The sequence below is a fragment of the Chiloscyllium plagiosum genome, unplaced genomic scaffold, assembly GCF_037043375.1.
Source record: "Chiloscyllium plagiosum isolate Xiang-an unplaced genomic scaffold, Cpla_swu_hap1 HiC_scaffold_3, whole genome shotgun sequence".
NCBI classification, from domain to species: Eukaryota; Metazoa; Chordata; class Chondrichthyes; order Orectolobiformes; family Hemiscylliidae; genus Chiloscyllium; species Chiloscyllium plagiosum.
In genome coordinates, this window is record NW_028270141.1 from 42,136,996 (window position 1) to 42,160,025 (window position 23,030).

At 40.1% G+C, this 23,030-nt stretch overlaps 1 protein-coding gene across 2 annotated transcripts in view; it reads right to left on the minus strand.

Annotated features, from left to right (window-relative positions):
• The window catches only part of tbce (tubulin folding cofactor E), a 62,040-nt gene that overhangs the window by 20,589 nt on the left and 18,421 nt on the right, over positions 1-23,030 (minus strand). For both annotated transcript variants that reach the window (XM_043679874.2, XM_043679864.2), the window contains exons 4-11: positions 21,780-21,962; positions 15,698-15,786; positions 11,208-11,307; positions 8,009-8,111; positions 7,859-7,935; positions 7,323-7,418; positions 4,911-4,975; positions 3,649-3,713 (exon numbers count right to left, since the gene is read on the minus strand). In XM_043679874.2, coding sequence (XP_043535809.1) covers positions 3,649-3,713; positions 4,911-4,975; positions 7,323-7,418; positions 7,859-7,935; positions 8,009-8,111; positions 11,208-11,307; positions 15,698-15,786; positions 21,780-21,962 — 778 coding nt within the window. The remainder of the gene's footprint in view (positions 1-3,648; positions 3,714-4,910; positions 4,976-7,322; positions 7,419-7,858; positions 7,936-8,008; positions 8,112-11,207; positions 11,308-15,697; positions 15,787-21,779; positions 21,963-23,030) is intronic.

A 23,030-nucleotide genomic window follows, 5' to 3' on the forward strand; every position in this document is an offset into this window, starting at 1 on the left:
TTTATTGGGCTGAAGGCCTGTTTCCACTCTGCAGGGAATCTAATCTATTCATTCTTGGATAGAATTAAAGCATTGTTATGCTGGTATTTGCAAAGGACTACAAGCTGTATTCATGCTAGAAAATTATCAGTTTGGCAGACACTCCATTTTTTTTTTCATACTGCTAAAAGTTCTCGTTACAGTTGACTATCCTTTCCTTACATTGTTCTCCAGATGGTAGCCTTAGAGCTTCTGCTGTCCTACTGTCACATTCTGTTTATTGCATTTTGTTATTGGTGCACAGTGCAGAATTTCAAACCCTTTTTCCTCTCTGGATTGAACATAAACATAGAGTTGTTTTTATTATCAATATTGTGTGCTATGCAGGATGATGGTTTTTGTGGTGCAATTTTTTGTAAATATCTAGGGGAACATTTTAATTCAAGATTGGACCGTTATCTAAGTTCTGTAAAGCTATCTTCTAAGATTATACAGTGAATATCAATGCATGGTTCTCTGGTTCTCTAATCTTTCAGCATATTACACAGATGTGCTTTGGTAGTATGGTTTTAAAGCTTTATTTGGATATGGATGCCATTAACAAGGTCACCATATCAACACATACCGTCAATTCCTAGTTGCCACTAACTGTGGTGATAAGATACCACCTTATCACGCACGTGTCTGCGTGAGTTTCCTCCAGGTGCTCCAGTTTCCTCCCACAATCCAAAGATGTGCAGGTTAGGGGAGTTGGCCATGCTAAATTGCCTGAAGTGTTTAGGTGCATTAGTCACGGTAAATGTAGAGTAAGAGTAGAGGAATGAGTGTGAGTGGGTTGCTTTTCGGATAGTCTGTGTGGACTTGTTGGGCTGGAGGGCTTGATTCCACACTGTAGGGATTCTATGATCATTTCTATGAGTTATATAATCTTATGTAGCAATTAACGATTTTGGTCTTTATTTTGTGAGAAACTTTTGTCTTTTGATTAACTGGCAAGAAAGAAACATGGCAGATAAAAGATTTTTTTGAGAGAAGATTTTTGAGGAAATTCAAGAGAAACTTCTCTACTGAGGGAGTGATGAGAATGTTGACCTCGCTACCACACATGGAATAGTTGATGTGGATAGATTTAAGGAGACCTAGATAAATACATTCAGCAGAAAGGAATGGAAGAGTGTGTTAAAAGGTGAAATGTAATAGGGTGGGAGGAGGTTCAATTCGAGCACAAATCCCAATATGCACCTATTGGTTGGAATGGTTTGTTATGGCACTGTAGTTTCTATATAATTTTATATACTTAGTTGACTAGTTTCATTTGTTGTGAGTTGTCAGAGAGAAAAGTTTAGGCCAACAAAGCAGTCTCATACGAGGGTGGTCAGAGGAAATGAGCTATCGTAAGTATAGAAACTGACCCCATCACACTCTTCACCTCGTCATCATTGGCCCTTGACACCGGTCAAGGGCTGAAGAAATGTAAAAGGAATGTGAAACCTATGATGCTGCTGCTAAACTGTACCTGTGTTCTGTATTTTAGGTCTACATACCGTTTATTGTATAGTATTCTTGAAATGAACAATGGAGTCAATTGCCAGTTAAGATTATAGTTTAGAATGACAGCTATTAATTATCATGCTGATGTCATTAATCAGACTTAACAAGAGAGATAATGTACCAAATTTAATATAAAATAAATAAATGAATAATATAAGAAATATTATTACAGTCAGCATAGTGTTAAGAACATAGCTCCAGGTAACATAAGGTTGCATGAGGTTACCTTGACGAACAAATGTTAAACCATCTATTCTCTGTACATCATATTTAAAACACCAGATCTCTTGAACATTGTCTTTTAAGCTCAGTGTTATAATGACAACAGCTAGATTGACATTTTCTGTGCTTTTCAGCCTTTCTCTCTCTGTTTAAGATACACTCCTTAAAGCCTACCGACTATTTTAAAGTCTCACTCTTTGGCTTAATATCAAAGATTTTTTATTCTCCTGTGAAGATCTAAAACAATTCAGCGTGTTCAAGATGCTCTATCATAACAAGTTGTCATTATAGGTATACTGTAGACCTATTATGAGCTCAAACATCATCTCTAACTGATTGAATTCAAAATTCTTAAGTCTGTCAATGAAATCATTAACATTTAGTCATGTTATAGCAGGATTGCTAAAATCCAGCTTTGCATTGTAGTTGACAAATGGCCCTAAAGCACTATTCAATGCTTTTTGCTGTATGCATACAGCTTCAAGCAGCTAAAAGTACTAGTTGATGAAACTGAAAAACAGATAGCAATCCCATCAGGAATGTAGCTGCAGTCTACTGCAGAACCTTCTGGAAGATTTGATTGGCAGATCTCAGATTAGCCCAGAATGTCCCACTGAGCAGTACAATTACAGCCTGGTACATTCTGTACAGACAAAGCCTGACTGAACCAAGTGGTGCAGAGAGGGAGAAGTCAACTTTAATAAATTAGTAGTACACCTTTAGGCTCTGATTAACAATCCACACCCTTCCTGCTCATCACCCTATCAAATTTGTACATTCCCTGACCAACCATTTCTGTGAGGTGTTAGTACTGCATAAATAGCAATGACAGGTATCAAGCGCTTTGAGAAAGGCATCATTAAACCGACAAACAAGATCTCAAAGGAGTAAATCACTTCAACTAACTGAAGCAAGCTGCCAAGAATTCTGATTGATGTGTCTGCAGGGCTACAGAAACAAGCTGATAGCTCAATTATCAACTCCACAGATGAAGCACAATAAACTTCCAAACTTCAATTCTAAATATTCCAGTTACTCAACATTAAGTTAGTTATGAGCAGAACTGCTGCAGGGCTGTCTATTTGCAGTGAACTAAGATGCTGTGCTGGAATAGTTGACTGTATGACTACCAGGAAAAGAACAGAAGGGCAAGCTTTCATTATATGACATCGTTCAAAATCAAGATATCCCTGAACACTTTAGAAACAATGAATTTCTGTACTTTTAAAGTTTAGTGTTGCAAGTAGAAAATACAGCAGCTAATTTGTACCGAATGTATTCCCACAAACAGCACTGCGGCAAGGCAAGGTCCTTTTCTTTGCTTCAGTGATGCTGATTGAGGGAAGAGGAGACCCAGGAGAAATGACCTATGCATCTTCAAAATAGCAGCCAAAGAGTCTTTTACATTCACTCTAGAGGACAGACATGGCCTTGCATTAAAATCTCATCTGAAAGACATCTGACAGTGCAGCATTCAAAACTTCTGACTGAGCAGGAAATATTTTTACTCACTGAACCAAATATGGAGACTTTGTATGTTTAGTCCTAGAGAAGTGAAGTAAAACAAACACTCTCCAATAAACACACACACACACAAACTGATTTTAGGTTTGAAAAAACGGGTACTTGGGGCTAATCCTTAAGGGCTATACCACACAGGGAAGTGTTACTTGCGGGAAAAAATGTGGAAAAGTTGAGAAAAAATTTTAACAAACATCACTAGTCATCATGCAGTTATGCTAATTCCTAACTATTTTTGAAAACATCTTTCAAGTGAACTGGACGAACACTGTAAAGAAAACTGACAGAAACTAGCAGCATTAGTGTGAATGCAAGCATATTTACTTCCACTCCTAATATTGTTTCATGGAATTAAATTCCTTGAAATAGATTTACCTCTGAGATTTGGTTCTTGTCAATTGCTAAGAATTTTAGTTTTGGAAACATTGCTGTTTTACCATCTGAAAGAGAATAAACAAAAAAAAAGTGAACACTCAGGAAAGGATATTTTTCACATTTGTCAACTAAAAAGACTCCAATTAAATTACAGCAAGTTCGTGCCTAACTGCACTCTCCATGTACCTACATGGCACTGAGTTGCAGTTCATGAGAATCAATCCTGTTTTGGATTCCATACCCACTCAATGAAGGATGAACATCTGGATTGTTCCCCTGCTGGCATTCCTCAGATCGAGTGTTGCCAAACTATAGGAGGGGTTCTCACCATAGATTTGAAACTTCTGACACTGCTGTGTTAAAAGTCAAACCATTCCTCATCCCATCCCATGGCAGAGTGTAGGAAAAGGGATTCGTGCAAAGAAATAATTGGATGTGGGCATTCTATTTCTGATAATCCGGCAGCGATAGCTAGCATTGGAGCCTAATCTTTATAAACTGTGCTTCTTTACAGAAAGATACACCACCATTGTGAAGCTCTATAAAATCATTCTGATAGAATTAACTAACCTAAATTTGGTATAAAGATGGCTACAGTTGCGAAAGGGTCATTTAAATTGTAGCCTGTCAGACTGTTCATTAGTCTCTGAATTCTTCCACTACTTCACAAGAGGAAATATTAAAACAACTACAAGATTAAAACAATCAGATTTAAGAAAAACATATCCACAATACCCTTTGAACCAACTGTCTGCATAAATTTACAAATCCCTGCAATTATGTAATCATCAGTATACCTGCAAGAAGGCTACATCAAGATTTTGTCCGATTGAATTTTCAGTGTAATTCCACAGCAGGTTATAGCAGATCAATAAGAAACAGCTCTCCAAATGCCAATGCAGAGGGCAAAGTAACTAGATAGGATACACAGCATTGCAGAAGGTCATGCAGAGGAGAAAAATACCCAATGCATAAATTAACCTGAAGCTTCCCAGTGACTTGATTAAGAAATACTCTACAGTGTTTGATGATCTCCCATACAAGCTAAGATTTGACCAATGTTCTTGCTCTTAACCATTATCTGGTACCAAATAGATGAGTGTTGAAAAGCTGCACAACTCGATAAGACTAAAGTGTTGAGATTCACAGAGGAAAATCTGATAATGCTAAAAGGTCGAGGAGGCTGCGAGCATGAGATGTCATGGCCAGTGACGAAAGGGGATAAAAACATAGATATATTGTTTTCATTAATATTCATATACCTTGTTGAACATCATTGAAATGAAGTGAGGTTAACCCAGTGTTTGACAATATGAGCTGCTCCAACCTGGAATGGAAATGACAAAGAAGCCTGAGACTGATAAATAAAATTGTAGCATAAATACAGATATCAAGATTGCGATTATTAAAATAAGATGAACATGAAGAAGAATTGGACAATACAGGTTCCAGGGTACGAGTGGGACTGTTACAGATAAGCATCACCAGTCCCCACACATTGAGGTGCAGGTATTGCAAAACCCCAACCCCTGAAGGAGAAAGTGAGGACTACAGATGCTGGAGATCAGAGTCAAAATGTGTGGTGCTGGAAAAGCACAGCCGGTCAGGCAGCATCCAAAGGGTAGGAGAGTTGATGTTTCAAGCATTAACTCTTCATCTGACTGACTGTGCTTTTCCAGCACCATACTTTTTGACCCCACCCCTGAAGGACAGTCACCTGGATAGGTGCAGTTGGTCAGGGTTAGCTTCCTAAGGTTTCCAGGAGCATTTTGCTTTTTGTCTGCAGGAAACAGCACTGTGCACAACTCCAAGCAACTCTAAGAGGTTTGAATATTTTCACATGCAGCTAGATATTAACCTGAAGCATAGGAGTCTATATAGAATGGGGATCTACTGAGGTAATGGAAGGAAGGAAAGGCAGTAATGAACTGGGAAAAAGAAAATAAAAGAATTTACATTTCTACAGTACCACTTTAGACCATAACATGTTGTAAATGAACTGTTGTCAGCGCTGTAGTGTAAAAGTCATACAACAGCCAATTTGCACAGACAGTATCCACGCCTTTCAAAGTGCCAATGAAAATTGTCATGGAAATATAATCCAAATAACGTTTCTATTCATTCATGGCATGAGGACATCAATAATGAGGCTGGCATTTAATGCTATCCATAATCATCTTTCACAAAGTCAGTTGACTTTTTAAACCACTGTAGTACTTCTAAGTAATTAGAAAAGCTAATAGAAAATTATCATTCATTTGAGGGCAATGGAATACAAAAGTGAGGGATTTATGTGTCAATTACACAGGGCAGTTGTGAGACCACATCTGGAGTATTGTGCATAGTATTGGTCACTTTATTTAAAGGAAGTTGTAAATGCACTGGAAGTAATTCAGAGAAGAGTTACTACACTAATGCCTGTGTCGCCTTTTTAGGAAAGGCTGGACAGCCGGTCTTGACCGACTTGAGGCTACAATTTAGTTTCTAGACGATGGTAACTCCCAAGATGTTTGTAGTGGAACAAAGTACAGACAGCAATGAACAATACAGCACAGGAACAGGCTCTTTGGCTCTCCAACTCTGCACGGGCACATTTTGCCCTTCCATACTAAAACTGTCTTCACTTACAGGATTCATATCCCTTTATTCCCTTCCTACTCATGTATTCATCCAGGTGCTTCTTGAATGCTACTATTATCTCTGCTTTCACCACCTCCTCTGGCACACACCGTCCTTTCTGAAAAATCTGCCTTGCACATCTCTTTTAAACACAAACCACTGCCGCTCTGCACCTTGAACCTGTGCCCCTGGTAATTCACCCCTCCACCCTGGAAAAAGCCTCATACTTTCCACTCTATCCATGCCATTCACAATCTTATAAATTTCTATCAGGTCGCTTTTCTGTAACCTCTCAAACATCCACATCCTCTGGTAGTGTGGTGACCAGACTGTCCGCAATATTCAAAGTGTGGTCTAACTAAAATTCTTTAAAGCTGCAGCATAACTTGCTTATCCTTATAGTCCATTCCCCTTCCAATGAAGGCAAGCATGCTATGGGCCTTTTTTTGACTACCTTATCTACGTGTGCTGTCACCTTCAGTGATCTGTGGACCTGCACACCCAGATCCCTCTACATACTCCTAAGGGTTCTGCTATTCACTGTATAATTTCCACCTGTTTAGACCTTCCAAACTGTATAACCCCCTCATTTGTCCAGATTAAACTCCATCTGCCATTTTTCTACACATAATCTATATCCTGCTGTATCCTCTGACAATCCTCCTCACTGTCTGCAACTGCACCAATCTCTGTATCGTCCAAGGATTCAGCAATGGTAATGCCATTAAATGTCAAGAGGCAATAGTTAGATTTTCACTTGAAGGAGATGGTCATTGCCTGGCAGTTGTGTGCCACAAATGTAACTTGCCACTTTTCCAGGTTTTTCTGCATATGGACATATATCACTTTAACATTTGAGATGAGACACACTAGAGTGATACACAATGCTTTGGATTAATATTATCAAATGAAAATAGTTTATAAAATAAAAGAACCTCATATTCATTGTTGGCTTTAGCAATACATAAAAGATTCAATGGAAGTAACACTGAAGTTGGATTATATGTTGCTATTTGAACTGCGAGTTTCAACACAAAGAAATGATGTCAATTAACCTTGGCAAATAAGCAATGTGCACCAATTGATTCTCATCAGCCAGCGGATTGGAGCTGAGATCGAGTAATGTCAAGGATTGAAGAACACCAACAGGCCTAAACAAGGCAAAATGTATGGAAAGAGATTAAATATGCAGACAATAAAAAGAAAATCTAAATATCAGTTACAGATAAAACTAGCAGCAATACACAGGTGTGCATTCAATTCTTAGATTCAATAGTTGAAACATTAAGATTTAGACACATGGTGATAAACATTCAAAAGAAAATTATGAACCAAAATCTAACGTTAACAAAGAAGAAAATAATTCAAAGTCCTGTCTAAACTGATTGGTTTGGTCAGAGTATCATACTCCTATTTGGTCCAATTACCTGTACTTTTAATGACACCCAATCAACTTGGAGGAGGTAAAGTGGAAAAAAGCCAAAAACCTTTGAGTAATTGATTGCTTGTACGTGGCTCACAGCTATCACTGTGAGGCATTTCATGGTGTAATCTTGGTTAATGCTGAAAGTGGACTAATAATTAGCTTTACCTTTCTAACTCAGAAATAGCATTAGATGCGAAGTGGGCCCTTTCAAGCACAGGCCACATTGGGGCACATTCCAGAACCTGCAAAGAGAACAGAGTCAGATATATGCCACATCACCTCATTTTGTTACAGAAAACAGAATGCCAGTGTTACCTGGGCCCACGTCAGTCCATTGTGTTGAATGGCTAATGCCTTCAGGTTGGCGAACGCATCGGACAGGGAGACTGGATTGGAAATAATAGCCAATTTGTTTTGACTGGTGAAACAAGACAGACAGAAAATTACATGAAAAGCAGCAGAAAAACACATTAGAAGCTCCTTTCGGAATCCTAATAGCTTAAGAAAAACTGGATCACTTAGCTGGCAAGAACAGTCATAAAACCAAGCACCTATTTACTTAGTTGATAGAATGCCGGTTTCAGCCAAATCATCTTATCACTTCGCTGAGAGATCATCACACCTGCACCCAAATCAGGAGAGATGGCAGTGAATACACCATAAGCTTATTTCATCAAGCCTTGCCTCGATCTCTGATTGCAGTCCAATTCCATGTAAGAAAATGGTCAAAACCTGTGTGAGTGGAAGACCGGACTTGCAGCTTTGTCCCTCAAGAAAACTACACTTGTGAGGGTCTGCACAAACTCATTCTGTCTCATAACCTTGTTCCAGACAATGTCTGACACAGAATATAAATCACAGACATAGGGCATTTAGTTCAACTGGTCAACATTGGCCTCCTCACAATCCTCTTTCCACCTCGCATCCCATCACCATAACCTTTTAAGCATTTACGCCACAGAGATAGGCTGGTAGTGGGCATAGAGGAGTTCTAGAGTCAAATATGTGGAGGTGCTGGCACTTTGTACAGCATGGAAACTAGTCCACACCGACCACATTCCCAAACTGAACTAGTCCTACCTGCCTGCGTTTGGCCCATATCCCTCCAAACTTTTCCTAATCATGAACTTATCCAAATGTCTTTTAAACATTCTAACTGTACGTGCATTCCACCACCTCCTCTGGTAATTCATTCCATGCACTACCCACTCTGTGTAAAAAAAAAAATTGCCCTTGTGTCCTTTTTAAATCTTTCTTCTTTTGCCTTAAAAATATGTCCCCGAGTCTTGAAATCCCCCATCCTAGGGAAAAGACCTTTGCTATTCATCTTATCTATGCTCCTCATGATTTAATAAATCTCTATATATAAGAATTGGGAAAAAAGGTAGACCAAATGGCAGAGGACCCTGGCATGCAAAGTCAAACATGTATGAAATGAGTTTGAAAGTCACAGGGCAGCTTGGATCACTGCTGCACCGACTCATCTGTCACTCTGAGCACTCAGGTCACGATAAAAGCATGTACCATTGCAGGTTACGATGCTGCAGATGTTACCCAGAGAAAGAGAGGCATTTTTCCCTTTGCCAGCAGGCTCTTAGGTTAATAGTGTGGGGAGAAAGACTTTCTAAGCATGAAATGAAACTCATTATCTAATCCAAAATTGGTTGCGAATCTGACTTAATGCTGGAAATAAAACCAAGCTCTTTTCAAAAAATTATGAAAATACATTGAGACATCTGATGTAACATTGCAGAGCCTCAGGTGCTGAAACTGAGAATGAGTATCTTTTGAGCTACAATTACATAATCTGTCACAAACACAGAATTCATAAATTTATGATGTTCTAAGTATGTCTGGATAATTTAAGGTGAAACTGTAAGCTAATAAGGTAATAATGTCCACTTGAGAGGAGAGACAGGTCCACGATTTAAAGTCTCACCAGAAATACCTTTTGGAGTACTGCACAGGGGAGTGTCACCCCTAGATTATATACTCAGGATGTAACCTCACCATTTTGTGATTATCAAATAGATTAAAATGATAGCTCAAAGCTGATGTGAATACACCCATAACCATAGAATTGTTTCATAAAATAGATTTCAATGCACACGTGTACATTAGCTTCATAAAATTTGAAAGTACCTTCATAGGAAACAAATAGATGTTGTTGATCATTTACGTTCAAGATTGAAAATGTTTACATTGCCACTGGGCAGAAGCACAACTGAACATATTAGTCAACCTAATAAGGTTGAGATGTCTTACACTGATGATGGACAAAAGTTTGGACAACACTGGATGGACAGCATTCAATTAATAATAACATCGGAACAGGAGTTGGGTTTTCAGGCCCTTAAACCTGCTCTACTATTCAATTAGATTATGGCCAATCCATATCTTAATTTCATTAATCCACCTGGACTCCAGAAACCTTCACAACCTTATCTTACGAAAAAAATCTTACACTCTTCAACAGCTTTTGGGGGAAGAGAGAGTGTATTAGATTTCCACAATCCTTTGTCTGAGGAAATGCTTCTTGATACCTTACTGGATGGTCAAGGTCTAGTTTTAAGGCTATTTATCCTTTCATGATCCATCATACAAGTGACCTTTGAGGACGACAGATCAGAATCCCAAAGTATTTGCAAACTTTAATTCCAAAATGTAATTTTTTAAATACAACTGCTCCAACCAAAAGATGTAAATTCAGTGACTATTTGGCAAAGTATCAGGAATATACAGTAAAATGGGGTTAAACGACTCCAAGCCCTGGTCTGTGTGTAGTGGCCTGATGTATTAGTTGTGGTAGTGTGTCGTGAAGGTCACAGTTTGAGAACATCTATCAAACACCCCTACATTGTGGGTGAAGAGGAAAAAGCTCATTTGCTCTGAGTATTGCCAGTCAGCTACCATTGAGAGGGGCCAGGATCAAAGAACCTCAATCAACCTGAAAAGCCACATATCTTAAATTAACTGCCCAACCACCAGTGTCAACACTACTGGTACCATACCATGTAAATGCGGCAATGTTATACAATCTACTCTTATCGAACAACTCAGAATTGTCCATATATATTTTATTTTTGGACACACTACTTATTACTAACCTGTGTGTGGTGTTCTTAATCTTTGTCATATTTAGTAACTAAAAAACTCACTTTTGTTCATTCAAGAAAGCCTGGTTAAATGGGATCCTTTTAAAAATTTAAGTTCATTTGGTTCTGGGAGGAGGGATCCACAAGGGAAGGAATCCATTTTTAAATTAAGATCCATTAAAACTTGGGAGCCTGACAATTTGGGATATCCTGTCTGGAACCATAACAGAGGATTGTTGCTGCAGACAGTTATGACATCTTAATCAGAAAAATTTCAGTTGGAATCAAATAATGCTTTATTTTCCTGCTATTATTGCTTTGCTTTGATAACATTGTTTCTTCCCCATCCCCCCACCCAAAATAAAATCAGTTTTATGTTATAAGACTTCTGAAATTATTAGCTTTCGTAGATTCCATACCTGAGATCAAGGTGTTCAAGTTTCCTCAACTGTCGAGTAATTTGCGCTACCTTATCCCAGGAAGCAAGCAGGTTTTTGGCCAAATCCAACTCTATAATATCTGAAAGAATATGGTGAAGGAAATGATTTGATAAACTACCCTAGCTGCAATCAAGGCATGATTCCCCAATCCTGCAATAGCAATACTGGAACCATCACCTGTGAAGCAATAATAAGTTGATCAACCAATCTCTTTAAGATAGGTATGAAGTGTGCCGGGGAAGATAAAGAAATAAGGAAAGAGCTTACATTTTTGCAATGTCTTTTAGAAAATTAACCTCAGGGTATTCAAATCACAGAGTCAGTAAACTACTTTTTGAAGTGCAGTCACTGTTGAAATGTAAGGAAACAAGGTATCCAATTTGGACATGGCAAGAGCCCACAATCAGCAACAAATTGCGAAATTGAAAAGGCAATCTAACTTCACAAAATTATCAAAGCACTTAGATCAAAGATCTCAGATAGCTTCTGTACTTTTGACAGTGATTAGCTGACTAGACCAGACCCCAGAGTAACAGCAGGCCTACTGCAGTTGTAGGAGAAAGTGCACACTGCAGATGCTGAGGATCAGAGTCAGAGTGTGGTTCTGGAAAAGCACAGCCGGTCAGGCAGAATCCAAGGAGAAGGAGAATCGACATTTCGGGCATTAGCCTTTCCTGATGAAGGGCTTAGGCCCGAAACGTCGATTCGCCTTCTCCTTGGATGCTGCCTGACTGGCTATGCTTTTCTAGCACCACATTCTTCGATTACTGCAGTTGTGTACTGCAGAACAAAAACAAACATCATATCCAATTGCTCCATCTGCTGGTTAAAACAATAAGTCCTGGTCAACATGTGTCCCACACCTCTTCCCTCACCTCTATCCAAGGCCCTAAAGGAGCCTTCCATATCCATCAAAATTTTACCTGCACATCCACTAAAATCATTTATTGTATCCGTTGCTCCCGATGCGGTCTCCTCTACATTGGGGAGACTGGGCGCCTCCTAGCAGAGCGCTTTAGGGAACATCTCCGAGACACCCGAACCAATCAACCAAACCGCCCCGTGGCCCAACATTTCAACTCCCCCTCCCACTCTGCCGAGGACATGGAGGTCCTGGGCCTCCTTCACCGCCGCTCCCTCACCACCAGACGCCTGGAGGAAGAACGCCTCATCTTCCGCCTCGGAACACTTCAACCCCAGGGCATCAATGTGGACTTCAACAGCTTCCTCATTCCCCCTTCCCCCACCTTATCCTAGTTTCAAACTTCCAGTCCCCATGACTTGTCCGGACTTGTCCGACCTGCCTAGCTCCTTTTCCACCTATCCACTCCACCCTCTCCTCCCTGACCTATCACCTTCATCTCCTCCCCCACTCACCCATTGTACTCTATGCTACTCTCCCCCCACCCCCACCCTCCCCTAGCTTATCTCTCCATGCTTCAGGCTCTCTGCCTTTATTGCCCGAAACGTCGATTTTGCTGAAGCTCCTCGATGCTGCCTGAATTGCTGTGCTCTTCCAGCACCATTGATCTAGAATCTGGTTTCCAGCATCTGCAGTCATTGTTTTTACCCTTCTCTCTGCCTACCTTTCATTGTCTTTCTGTGAGCACTGTGCCACACAGAGCCTCACTAAGCAACTGCTGATTCCACTGAAGCTTGACAGTGAACCATTTGGATCAGTTCCCAGAAACCTGATGCAGCTTGGAGGTTAGGTGCAATTCCTGAGAATTGCCTGAGATGGAGCTCTAACCAGAGTTTGTATGTTACCAAAGGGAACGAAATGTCAAGTAGTCTCAACTTGGCTGAGTGAAGACTTTCCAATATCTTTAAAAACCTGTGAAGGTTTAATTAGAGGCAAAGAAACCTTAATCTGAACAAACTATGGCCACACCTTCAACTTCCTAGGTCTGAAACTCTGGAATTCCCTCCCTAAGCCTCTCTATCTTCCACTTCTCCTTGCAGGTATTCCATAAATCTAAAGATCTTAGACCAATCTTTTAATCAGTTATCCAAATATTTTGATAGGCGTCTCAACGGCACATTTTGTCCGAGAATACTCCTGTAAAATACTTGGGCACATTTTATTATATTAAGGTCCAAATAAATGCAAGCTGTAACTGTTTAATGATAAAATTGGCTAAGTCAAGGTATAATAAAGTTTACAAACTTTTTCACAGCAATTTTAGTGCCTTTGGTGTCAATGAAGCTCTAGCTCTCCTCTCAATTGGGTACACATCCCATTCAAATGGACGGATGCAGCTCTCTCTCTCTCTCTCGTCCCATTCTTAGTTCAATGGTTAATTTGAGACATTATTGATAATAGCCCACAAGCATGTATGTACAGAGTCTTAATGAAGAGAAATTCACAAAACTTTGATCCCCATTTATGCTCTAATGCCAGCAACACTTCACCATATAAAGGAAAGGTGGTAAGGAAAAAAAACAGAACTGTAGACCGCTGAGCCTTACATCAGTGGTGGGAAAATTGTTGGAGGGAATCCTGAGGGACAGGATTTGCATGTATTTGGAAAGGCAAGGACTAATTAGGATCGTCAATGTGGCTTTATGTGTAGGAAATCATGGTTCATGAACTTGACTAAATTTTTTGAAGAGGTATTTTGAAGAAGATTGAAGGCAGAGCAGTGGATGTGATCCATATGGACTTCAGTAAGGTGTTTAACAAGATTCCTCATGGTAGACTGGTTAGCAAGGTTAGACCACACGGAATACAGGAAGAACTAGCTACTTAGATACAGAATTGGCTCGAAGGTAGAAGTCAGAGTGTGGTGTTGGTGGAGGATTGCTTTTTAGACTGGAGGCCTGTTTTCATAATTTATATAAATGATTTGGATGTGAACATAGGAGGTATGGTTAGCATGTTTGCAGGTGATACTAAAATTGGAAGAGTAGTGAACAGCAAAGGTTACCTCAGAATACAATAGGATCTTGATCAAGATGGGCCAAGGAATGGCAGACTGAGTTTAATTTAAATAAATGTGAGGTGCTGCATTTTGGATAGGCAAATCAGAGCAGGACTTATACTCTTAATGGTAACGTCCTGGGGACTGTTGCTGAACAAAGAGACCTTGGAGTGCAGGTTCACAGTTCTTTGAGAGTGGAGTCACAGATAGATAGGATAGTGAAGAAGGCAGTTGATATGCCTGCCTGTATTGGTCAGAGTATTGAGTACAGAAGCAGAGAGATCATGTTGTGGCTGTACAGGACATTGTTTAGGCTACTATTGGAACATTGCATGCAATTCTGGTCTCCCTACTAGAGGAAGGATGTTGTGAAACTTGAAAGGGTTCAGAAATCTTTACAAGGATGTTGCCAGGGTCAGAAGGCTTGATCTACAGCAAGAGGCGGAATAGACTAGGAATATTTTCTCTGGAGCAACAGAAACTGAGGCGTGACCTTATAAAGGTTTATAAAATCTTGAAGGGCATGGATTGGGTAAACATGGTTGGGGTAAAAATGTCTTTTCTCCAGAGTGGGGAAGTTGAAAACTAGAGGGCATAGGTTAAGGTGCAGGTAGAAAGATATTAAAGGGCCTAAAAGGGAACTTTATCATACAGAAGGTGGTGCATGTATGAAATGAGCTACCAAAGGACGTGCTGGAGGCTGATACAATTACTACACTTACAAGACATCTGGATGGGTATATGAATAGGAAGGGTTTCGAGGGATATGACCCAAATGCTGGCAAATGGGACTAGATTTATTCAGTTGGACCGAAGAGTCTGTTTCTGTGCTGTATTTCACTATGACTCTATAACTCAGGCACACAATAAGCTGATCCAAGCCTTCACCTCAATTATCGGCAAGAGGTATTCCAGTCTATTTTAAGGCTTCATATACCTGCATCATGTATGCTGTATATCAAGGTGCTAATTTACAAGGGCTTGCAATAATTAAAATTTTTTTTGTTTGAAAAGTTGCTGCATAGAGTGTACAGTGCAAAAATAGCCATTTGGTTGAATGGGTCCGAGTTACATACCTAGCCTTTCCCCAACTACTGCATCTAACACCATCAACACAATATTCTGTGTCGTTACTATTCATGAGTTTATTCAGCTTCCCCATAAATACATCTATGCTATTCACTCTGTGTGAACTCTACATTTCAATCACTCTCTAGGGAAAGAAGTTTCTCCTGAATTCTTAATTAATTGGATTTCCGATGACTGTTATACTTATTGCCCATGAGTTTGGAGTCCTATCCAAGCAAAAATCATCTTTTCTTCATCTATCCCAGTAAACCCTTCTATAAAGACCTCTATCAAATCCAAACCAAAATCAAAACCGAAGAAAAGCCACATGCATCCAGTCATGAAACTCCAGCCATCATGATACAAGCTGAAGACCCCATAAGTAGCTCAGAAATATTATTTTTGCACACTTCCTTTTCTAACAGACAATACATAATGTTCCTTTAAATCAGCAGTGCTAAATGAATATTGTAAGGATACTTGGGCAGACTTCTGAGATCTCCTCCTCTTCTTTGACGTGGCTGACTTGACACCCACTGACTGAAACAACCAACAATGCATCAAACCACCTGTATGCAGACAGAAAATTGGATATTGTTAGAGCTGCCACTGACCTACAATAGGGAGCTCCTGTGAAAAATACTCAATTTCAATTCAATGACATTTTACTGTGTGAAAAACAGCTTAAAAGATGAATAACCATATCCCATATTTCTTGTCATTTTGGTCTTCTGGTGTGGACACAGATGATTCATATTAAGAGTATACATGGTGCAATTATAAAATTTAACTTTTACCTATGCACATTTATTTAATGGTTACTTCCTATAACCAGACTGGTCTGCTTTTGGAGCAATTGGGTATTCCCAGTGACAGATTATTCTTAATATGACAGCTACTGGGATGGATCTAAACAGACAACATGACTGCAGCTCTGTGGTTTAAAATACAGCTATCCTCATTCATTCTCTCACTCAGAATATAGTGCAGTGAAAACCATAGATATACAGTCAATAATGGATAGGAAATCCAGCCTGACCAACACATCTGCATAACAATACAATTGACTGTCAGAAAGGGTGAAAAATGCAGATTAAAAATCCAGGCCACTTAATGAAAAAGAAAATCTAATTGTGCATTTAGCATCCTTTCCAAAATCTGCAGCGCTTCAATCCCAGTTAGATGCTGGGCAACAGATTCTTTGACACCAACAGATTCAACAGCCTATTCCATATGGATGGACCTATGATCTATGCCTATTTAGAACAGAAGGGAGAATAAAGCAATACCTTTGAGCCCTTATGGTTTAATGTAGGAGGAACCAACTCCATCTGGTGCCCACCTGGTAACTCAGTATGGGATAAGTACAGGTCTCAGGTAATCCTTAACAGAGTGGAACAGACGGCCAACTTTTGGCCATCCTCATGGCAAAGGAGGGTGGGTGTCCAGCTCAGATAACCTGGTAGGGGTGAGAAGACCATCAGAAATAGGAACAGGAGTAGGCCATTTGGCCTCTTGAGTCTGCTCTACCATGGCTGATCCAACATTTCTTATCCCTACTTTCCTGCCTTTACCTCTAACCCTTGATTTCCCCAACCAAATCTTATAGAATCCCCACAGTGTGGAAACAGGCTCTTTGGCCCAACAAGTCCACATTGACCTTCCGAAGATTATCCCACCCAATCATTCCCCATTACCCTATATTTATCCCTGACTAGTGCACCCAACCTACACACCCCGAACACCATGGGCAATCTAACACGGCCAATTCACCTAACCTGCACATCTTTGGATTGTGGGAGGAAACCCGCGCAGACACTGGGAGAATGTGCAAACTCCACAAAGGCAGTCGCCCGAGACTGGAATCTAATCTGGGTCCCTGGCGCTGTGAGGCAGCGGTGCTGAGCCACCCTGCCACCCATTCAAAAATCCATGCCGTAGCAATCAAAAATCTATCTACCTCAGCCTTAATTATAAACAAGGACTCTAACCCCACAGCTCTCTGTGGCAAGGAGTCTTAAAGACTCGCAACCTTTTGAGAGAATTCTCCTCATCTTGGTCTTTAATTGGCATCTCTTTATTCTGAGCCTGTGCCCTGTATAGTTGTGAAATATGGGCACTGCATGGTTAAATTTCTAAACTAAATATTTCTAGAATCTTCCATTTCCTAGGCTCTCCCATGAAGGGAAGCATCCTCTCAGTATTTACCCTGATTCTTAATGCCTCTTAAGAATCCTATTTTTCAGTGAGATTACCTCTCATTCTTCTAAACTCCAGTGAGTAGAGTCTCAACCTGTTCAGCCTTTGCCTGTAAGTCAAACCCTCTATCCCAGGGAGCATCCCAGTGAACTTTCTCTGAATGTCCTCCAATGGAATGATATCTTAATTAAGGGGCTCAAAACTGCTCTCAAAAATCCAGATGTGGTCTCACTAACACCTTGTATAGTTACAGCAAGACTCTTATACTTCAACTCCCTTGAATAAGGGCCAACGTTCCAGTAACTTTCCTGATTACCCACCGCACCTGCGTGCTAGCTTTCAATGTCTCATGTACAAGTACCCACAAGTTCCACTGTGTTGTGGCTTTCTGCAATTTTTCTTGATTTACAATTCTTGTATTCTCTTCCAAAATGAACAACTTCACATTTTCCCACATTACATTCCATTTGCCAACTGTTTGCCCATTTACGAACATATCAAAATCTGGATGTTAAGTTAGCTCGCTGAGCTGGAAGGTTTATTTTCAGAAGTTTCGTCACCATGACTAGGTAACATCATCAGTGAGAGTCTCTCGTGAAGTACTGCTGGTATGTCCCGCCTCTCTATTTATAGGTCTTGGTTTCTTAAGGTGGGTGATGTCATTTCTGGTTCTTTTTACCCAAGGAAAGGTAGATCGATTTAGATCCTTTGTGTTTATTGATGGAATTCTGGTTAGAATGCCAGGCCTCTACTGTCAAAATCTCTTTCTGCAAACTTTGTATCCATTTTGCAACCTGCCTTTCCACCTATTTTTGTTTCACCTGCAATTTTGTCTCTCGTACATTCCATTCCTTCCTCTAGTCTTTAATATATATGACAAATAGTTTTGGTCCCAGCACTGATCCCTGTGGAAGTATTATTTGTAATACTTATGGAAGGTGCATTTCCAACATGACTGTGCACCTCAGAATACACTGAGTTACCATCCCTCATCTGCTTCAACAATTCAAGGCCTTAAGCTGTTCCATTCTGCCACAGCACAAGCTGAAATGGTCTGTTATTACGTTTGGTTCATTTGATCTTGGTTTCCAGATTCAATGCAACAGTAGCTACAGTGACATTCTAATGTATTAATCCCATTTGAAAACAATTCCACAAATTGCAACTCATTTTATAGTGAATAACCAATTTCAGAGCAATGCTTGCTTTTAAAAATATATCAAACAGAGAGAATGGTTTATTACCTTGAGTTCAGCTGTTCCCCCCCCCCCTTACATTTTACTGTCTTATTGTGTTATTACTATTTTGCTCCAAAATTTTAATCAGTATCTTAAATATATTATGAATTTATTTGTAGCCATAATTAAGACGGTTTGTTTATTCTGCTAAAGTGTTTGTAGAATATTAGAGTTCTGTAGATGATTATATTTATAATTATATCTAAATAACACAATCATCTGTACAGGGGGCAGGAGTGAGAAGTGTCTGAGGAGGATTCTGTGAGAAATCTACCTGCTCACTACAACTGAGAAGGGGATCGCAGAGGACACTGTGTCAAAGAACAGCTGAGAGAGTAAATGGTGTAGTTATGGTACATTTAAACTTGTAAAGCAGGGGAGTGGGTTGACTAATGAGCCTAGTTTTGGAAATACTAGTGAGGGCAAAAGAGAGAAAATAGAGAACGGGGAAAAGGAAATGAAGGAAGGCTTGTGTGTTGAAAATGAACAATGAAATGATGAGCGAGAAAGAGATAAGGGCAGGGTGAAATGCATGGAATATCATTAATTAAGTTGGTGAACTGGAAGCAGAAATTGCTCGAGGGAGATATAACCTAGTAGTAGTGACAGAAACATGGCTTAAGCCAGAGCTGAACTGAATACTTAACATCTGGAGTTTTGGGCAGAAACAGGAAGAGTTAAAAAAAAAAGAGGTGTAGTAATTTTAGTCAAAGGTAGTATCATAGCCCTTGAATGAGAAGCAATTTCTGATTTAAAATGTATGACTGGATGTGAGAAACAAGAAGGGAGTAGTGGCCTTGTTGGGCATTTATTATAGACCCCCAATTTATAGAGGGAGTAGAAGAGAGCATTTGCAGTCAATTTTGGAAATCTGAGGTCCAATAGGGTTCTGATAGTTGATGATTCCAATTATCCTAGGGTAGACTAGGTAAAAGGTAGTGTGTGCTGCACAGAGTAGGAGAAATTCCTGCAAGTCTTACGAGGGAGAAAGCTGTGCTGATTCTGGTCCTTGGAAATCAGGTAGGCCAATTGGAGAATGTCACAATGAGGAGCATTTAGGAAATAGAGATCATAACATAATAAAGTTCAATGTTAAGTTGGAAAATGATAAAAATCAGTGAAGGATTAAAAATCCCAAACTGAAAAAGGGCATATTTTAGAGGTCATAGATTTGAACTGGAGCTGGTTAATTGGAAATCCATTTAAATAGTGGATGAAAAATGGGAGACTTTCAAAAGAGGGATGACTAGGTCTCAAACTAAGTACATACCTATGAGAAATAAATATGTGGTACCCAAAGCTGGAGTACCTGGATGCCTAAGGATATTGATGAGAAAATAAGGAAGAAAAAGGAGGCACATGATGAGTACTGGAATAATATTAACAATAGAAATCAGGACAAGTATGTCAAATGCAGGACACAGGCAAAGGCTGGAAAAAGGAAGGCTAAGAGGAAGCATAATGAAAGGATGGTAGATTGATTAGATTAGATTAGATTAGATTAGATTAGATTACTTACAGTGTGGAAACAGGCCCTTCGGCCCAACAAGTCCACACCGCCCCGCCGAAGCGCAACCCACCCATACCCCTACACATCTACCCCTTACCTAACACTACGGGCAATTTAGCATGGCCAATTCACCTGACCTGCAATCTTTGGACTGTGGGAGGAAACCGGAGCACCCGGAGGAAACCCACGCAGACACGGGGAGAACGTGCAAACTCCACACAGTCAGTCGCCTGAGGCGGGAATTGAACCCAGGTCTCTGGCGCTGAGAGGCAGCAGTGCTAACCACTGTGCCACCGTGCCACCCAAAGCAACTAAAGCAAACCGTAAAATGTTCTTCAGACATATTAATGACCAGGAGAATCGACGTTTCGGGCATAAGCCCTTCTTCAGGAAACGTCCCGAAACGTCGATTCTCCTGTTTCTTGGATGCTGCCGGACCTGCTGCGCTTTTCCAGCAACACATTTTCAGCTCTGATCTCCATCATCTGCAGTCCTCACTTTCTCCTCAGACATATTAATGATAAAAGATTAGTTAAGGATAGAGCGATGGCCTATAAGGAACATGCAAGGATAAGCTGCTCACTCAAGCAAAGGATATGGCAGAGGTATTAAATGATTACTTCACTTCTACCTTAACAAATTAGAAAATAATGACAATGGCCGAATTGAAAATGTGGGTGTTGAGCAACTGAGCAGTATAGTGACAGAAAAAGTAGAGGTGCTAAAAAAGCTGGCAGCAATTGATGTAGAGAAGTCACCAGGTCTGGATAGGATGTATCCTGGAATGCTGAGAGGTAAGGGAGAAATTTGCAGAGTCATGGACAGAAATTTAACAGGCATCTTTGAAGGCAGGATTTGTGTTGAGTTTATTAATTCTAAAAATATTCAATATAAAGTTACTTGTAACACGAGGATGGCACCATTTAGTTCATCAAGTCCATGCTGGCTCACCAGTCAGTCCCATCCTTCTGCTCGATCCCCATAGCCCAGATAGCCTTCAAGTGCACATCTAATTTCCTTTTGAAATCATTGTTTTTACTTCCACCACCTCCTATGAAGTAGCAGGTTCCTCCCAGTTGCTGCATTAAAACAAATGCTCCTCACATTCTCTTGTTCAAGACCTTACATTTGAAACTCTTTGTCCTTATTAATCAGCTAATTAGAACGGCTCTTCTTTCTCTGTCTTGTCTAAGCTCATCATAATCTTGTACACCTGCATCAAATCTCCTTTGCTCCAAAGGAGAACAAACCCAGATTAAAATAAAAGCCATTTTGCTGGTAAGGGAGAGAGGACATGATTTGATACCAGGAGGTCTTGTTGTAGAACTCTGGCCATTTTTAATCAAAGTTGGCAATCCTAGTCTGCAAAGATGATGAAACAAAACAAGCTAAATTCATGTCTGGATAAAATAAAAAGGAAGTAAAGAATATGAATTGACATGACAGGAAAGGCAATGACAAGACATTAGTGAAAGCAAATTTCATCATATATATTTGTGAATGTTTTTCCTTCTTGTGTGAATGGTACATCATTTATTTTGAAGAATGGTGAGTCTTTCAAAGAGCCATGATAAACCACAGGGCCTCCTCCTGCTCTGTGCCATTCTGCAATTACCTTTGTTTCACATCTTGGCTTCCCAAGAATTCGATAGGTTTCTTGCCCCAGAGAAGCGGATTGCCTCGACAGTCCTGTATTCCTTGATTGCCCTCTTGGCCATAGCGGTCCCTCACTGCCGTGAGAAAATCAACTCCAAAGTTTGCTTTTTGAGGGCGAATGAACGAGCCACCTGTGGGATGACTGGGACAAAAATATGTACTTTTAGCCATTCCATTCCTTCCAAATCAGGATCCAGGGCTCACTCTGATTCTGAGCAATTCCCCATCTTCCCTCCCTCCCTTCCTTTCCCCTCAAAAAAAAAGGGAAAGCAGTCAGGGCCTACAGCTTTTGGCCTGTAGCAGGTCAGGAGATGACAGCACTGAAGGGTGGAAAACAACAAGATTACACAGAGGAGAAGGAAAGAAGAGAGGTTCTTTGTTTTTACGTGATTACTAAAGGAAAAGGTTGTTATAAATAGTCTGTTGAGGAATGATAACATCATTATGTTAATAGTAATCAAGAAAACAGAAGTTCAAACCCCACCATGGGCAGTATGTAAAATTGACTTCAGTTTAAGAATTGGAAATAAAAATGTGGTCTCACTAAGAGGTGTGAAGATGCTGAATTTTCATAAAGCTCAACAGATTCATCAATGTCCCGTTAGGTGGGATACACGTCTGGACCTATATCTGACTCCAATTCATTATTCACTTCCCCCTCCCCCAATCCCCCTTGCAGGACTTAACTGATACAGATGAGAAAATAGAATTGGCTTGTTTTGAGGTGAATGCCAATGCTACTTGCTGATAAGTGTAGCAGACTGAGCTCACACATCCTCTGAAAATCTTTCTCACCAGACAATCCCAGTCTCCAACTATCCAGAATGCAATGAGTGGCAGTGTGACATATGCCCTGTTAGAATGCAATCCACGAACAGGCTGGATATGGATTGTGACTTCAACTGAGAAAAAACACATACACATAATATTTGTGAAGTTAATTTATCAACTATTATTATTACCAGAGAGGGTTGGAACCTGATTGTTTATATCACAGTGCAAATTAATATCTTATGACTGGAAGTGGCTCCTGTGGGTCGATCCTAGTAAGATCAGTACCTTTGGGCACTGAAGGGTAGGGGTAAAACCGTAGGTCTGTATCCCATCACCTCTGAGCATTAAGGGGGACTGGATCTAATGTTCATATGTAAGCCAGTGCTTAGGTGCCGTAGAAAATGCTGAAATGTATAGATTTATACCCCAGTATGAA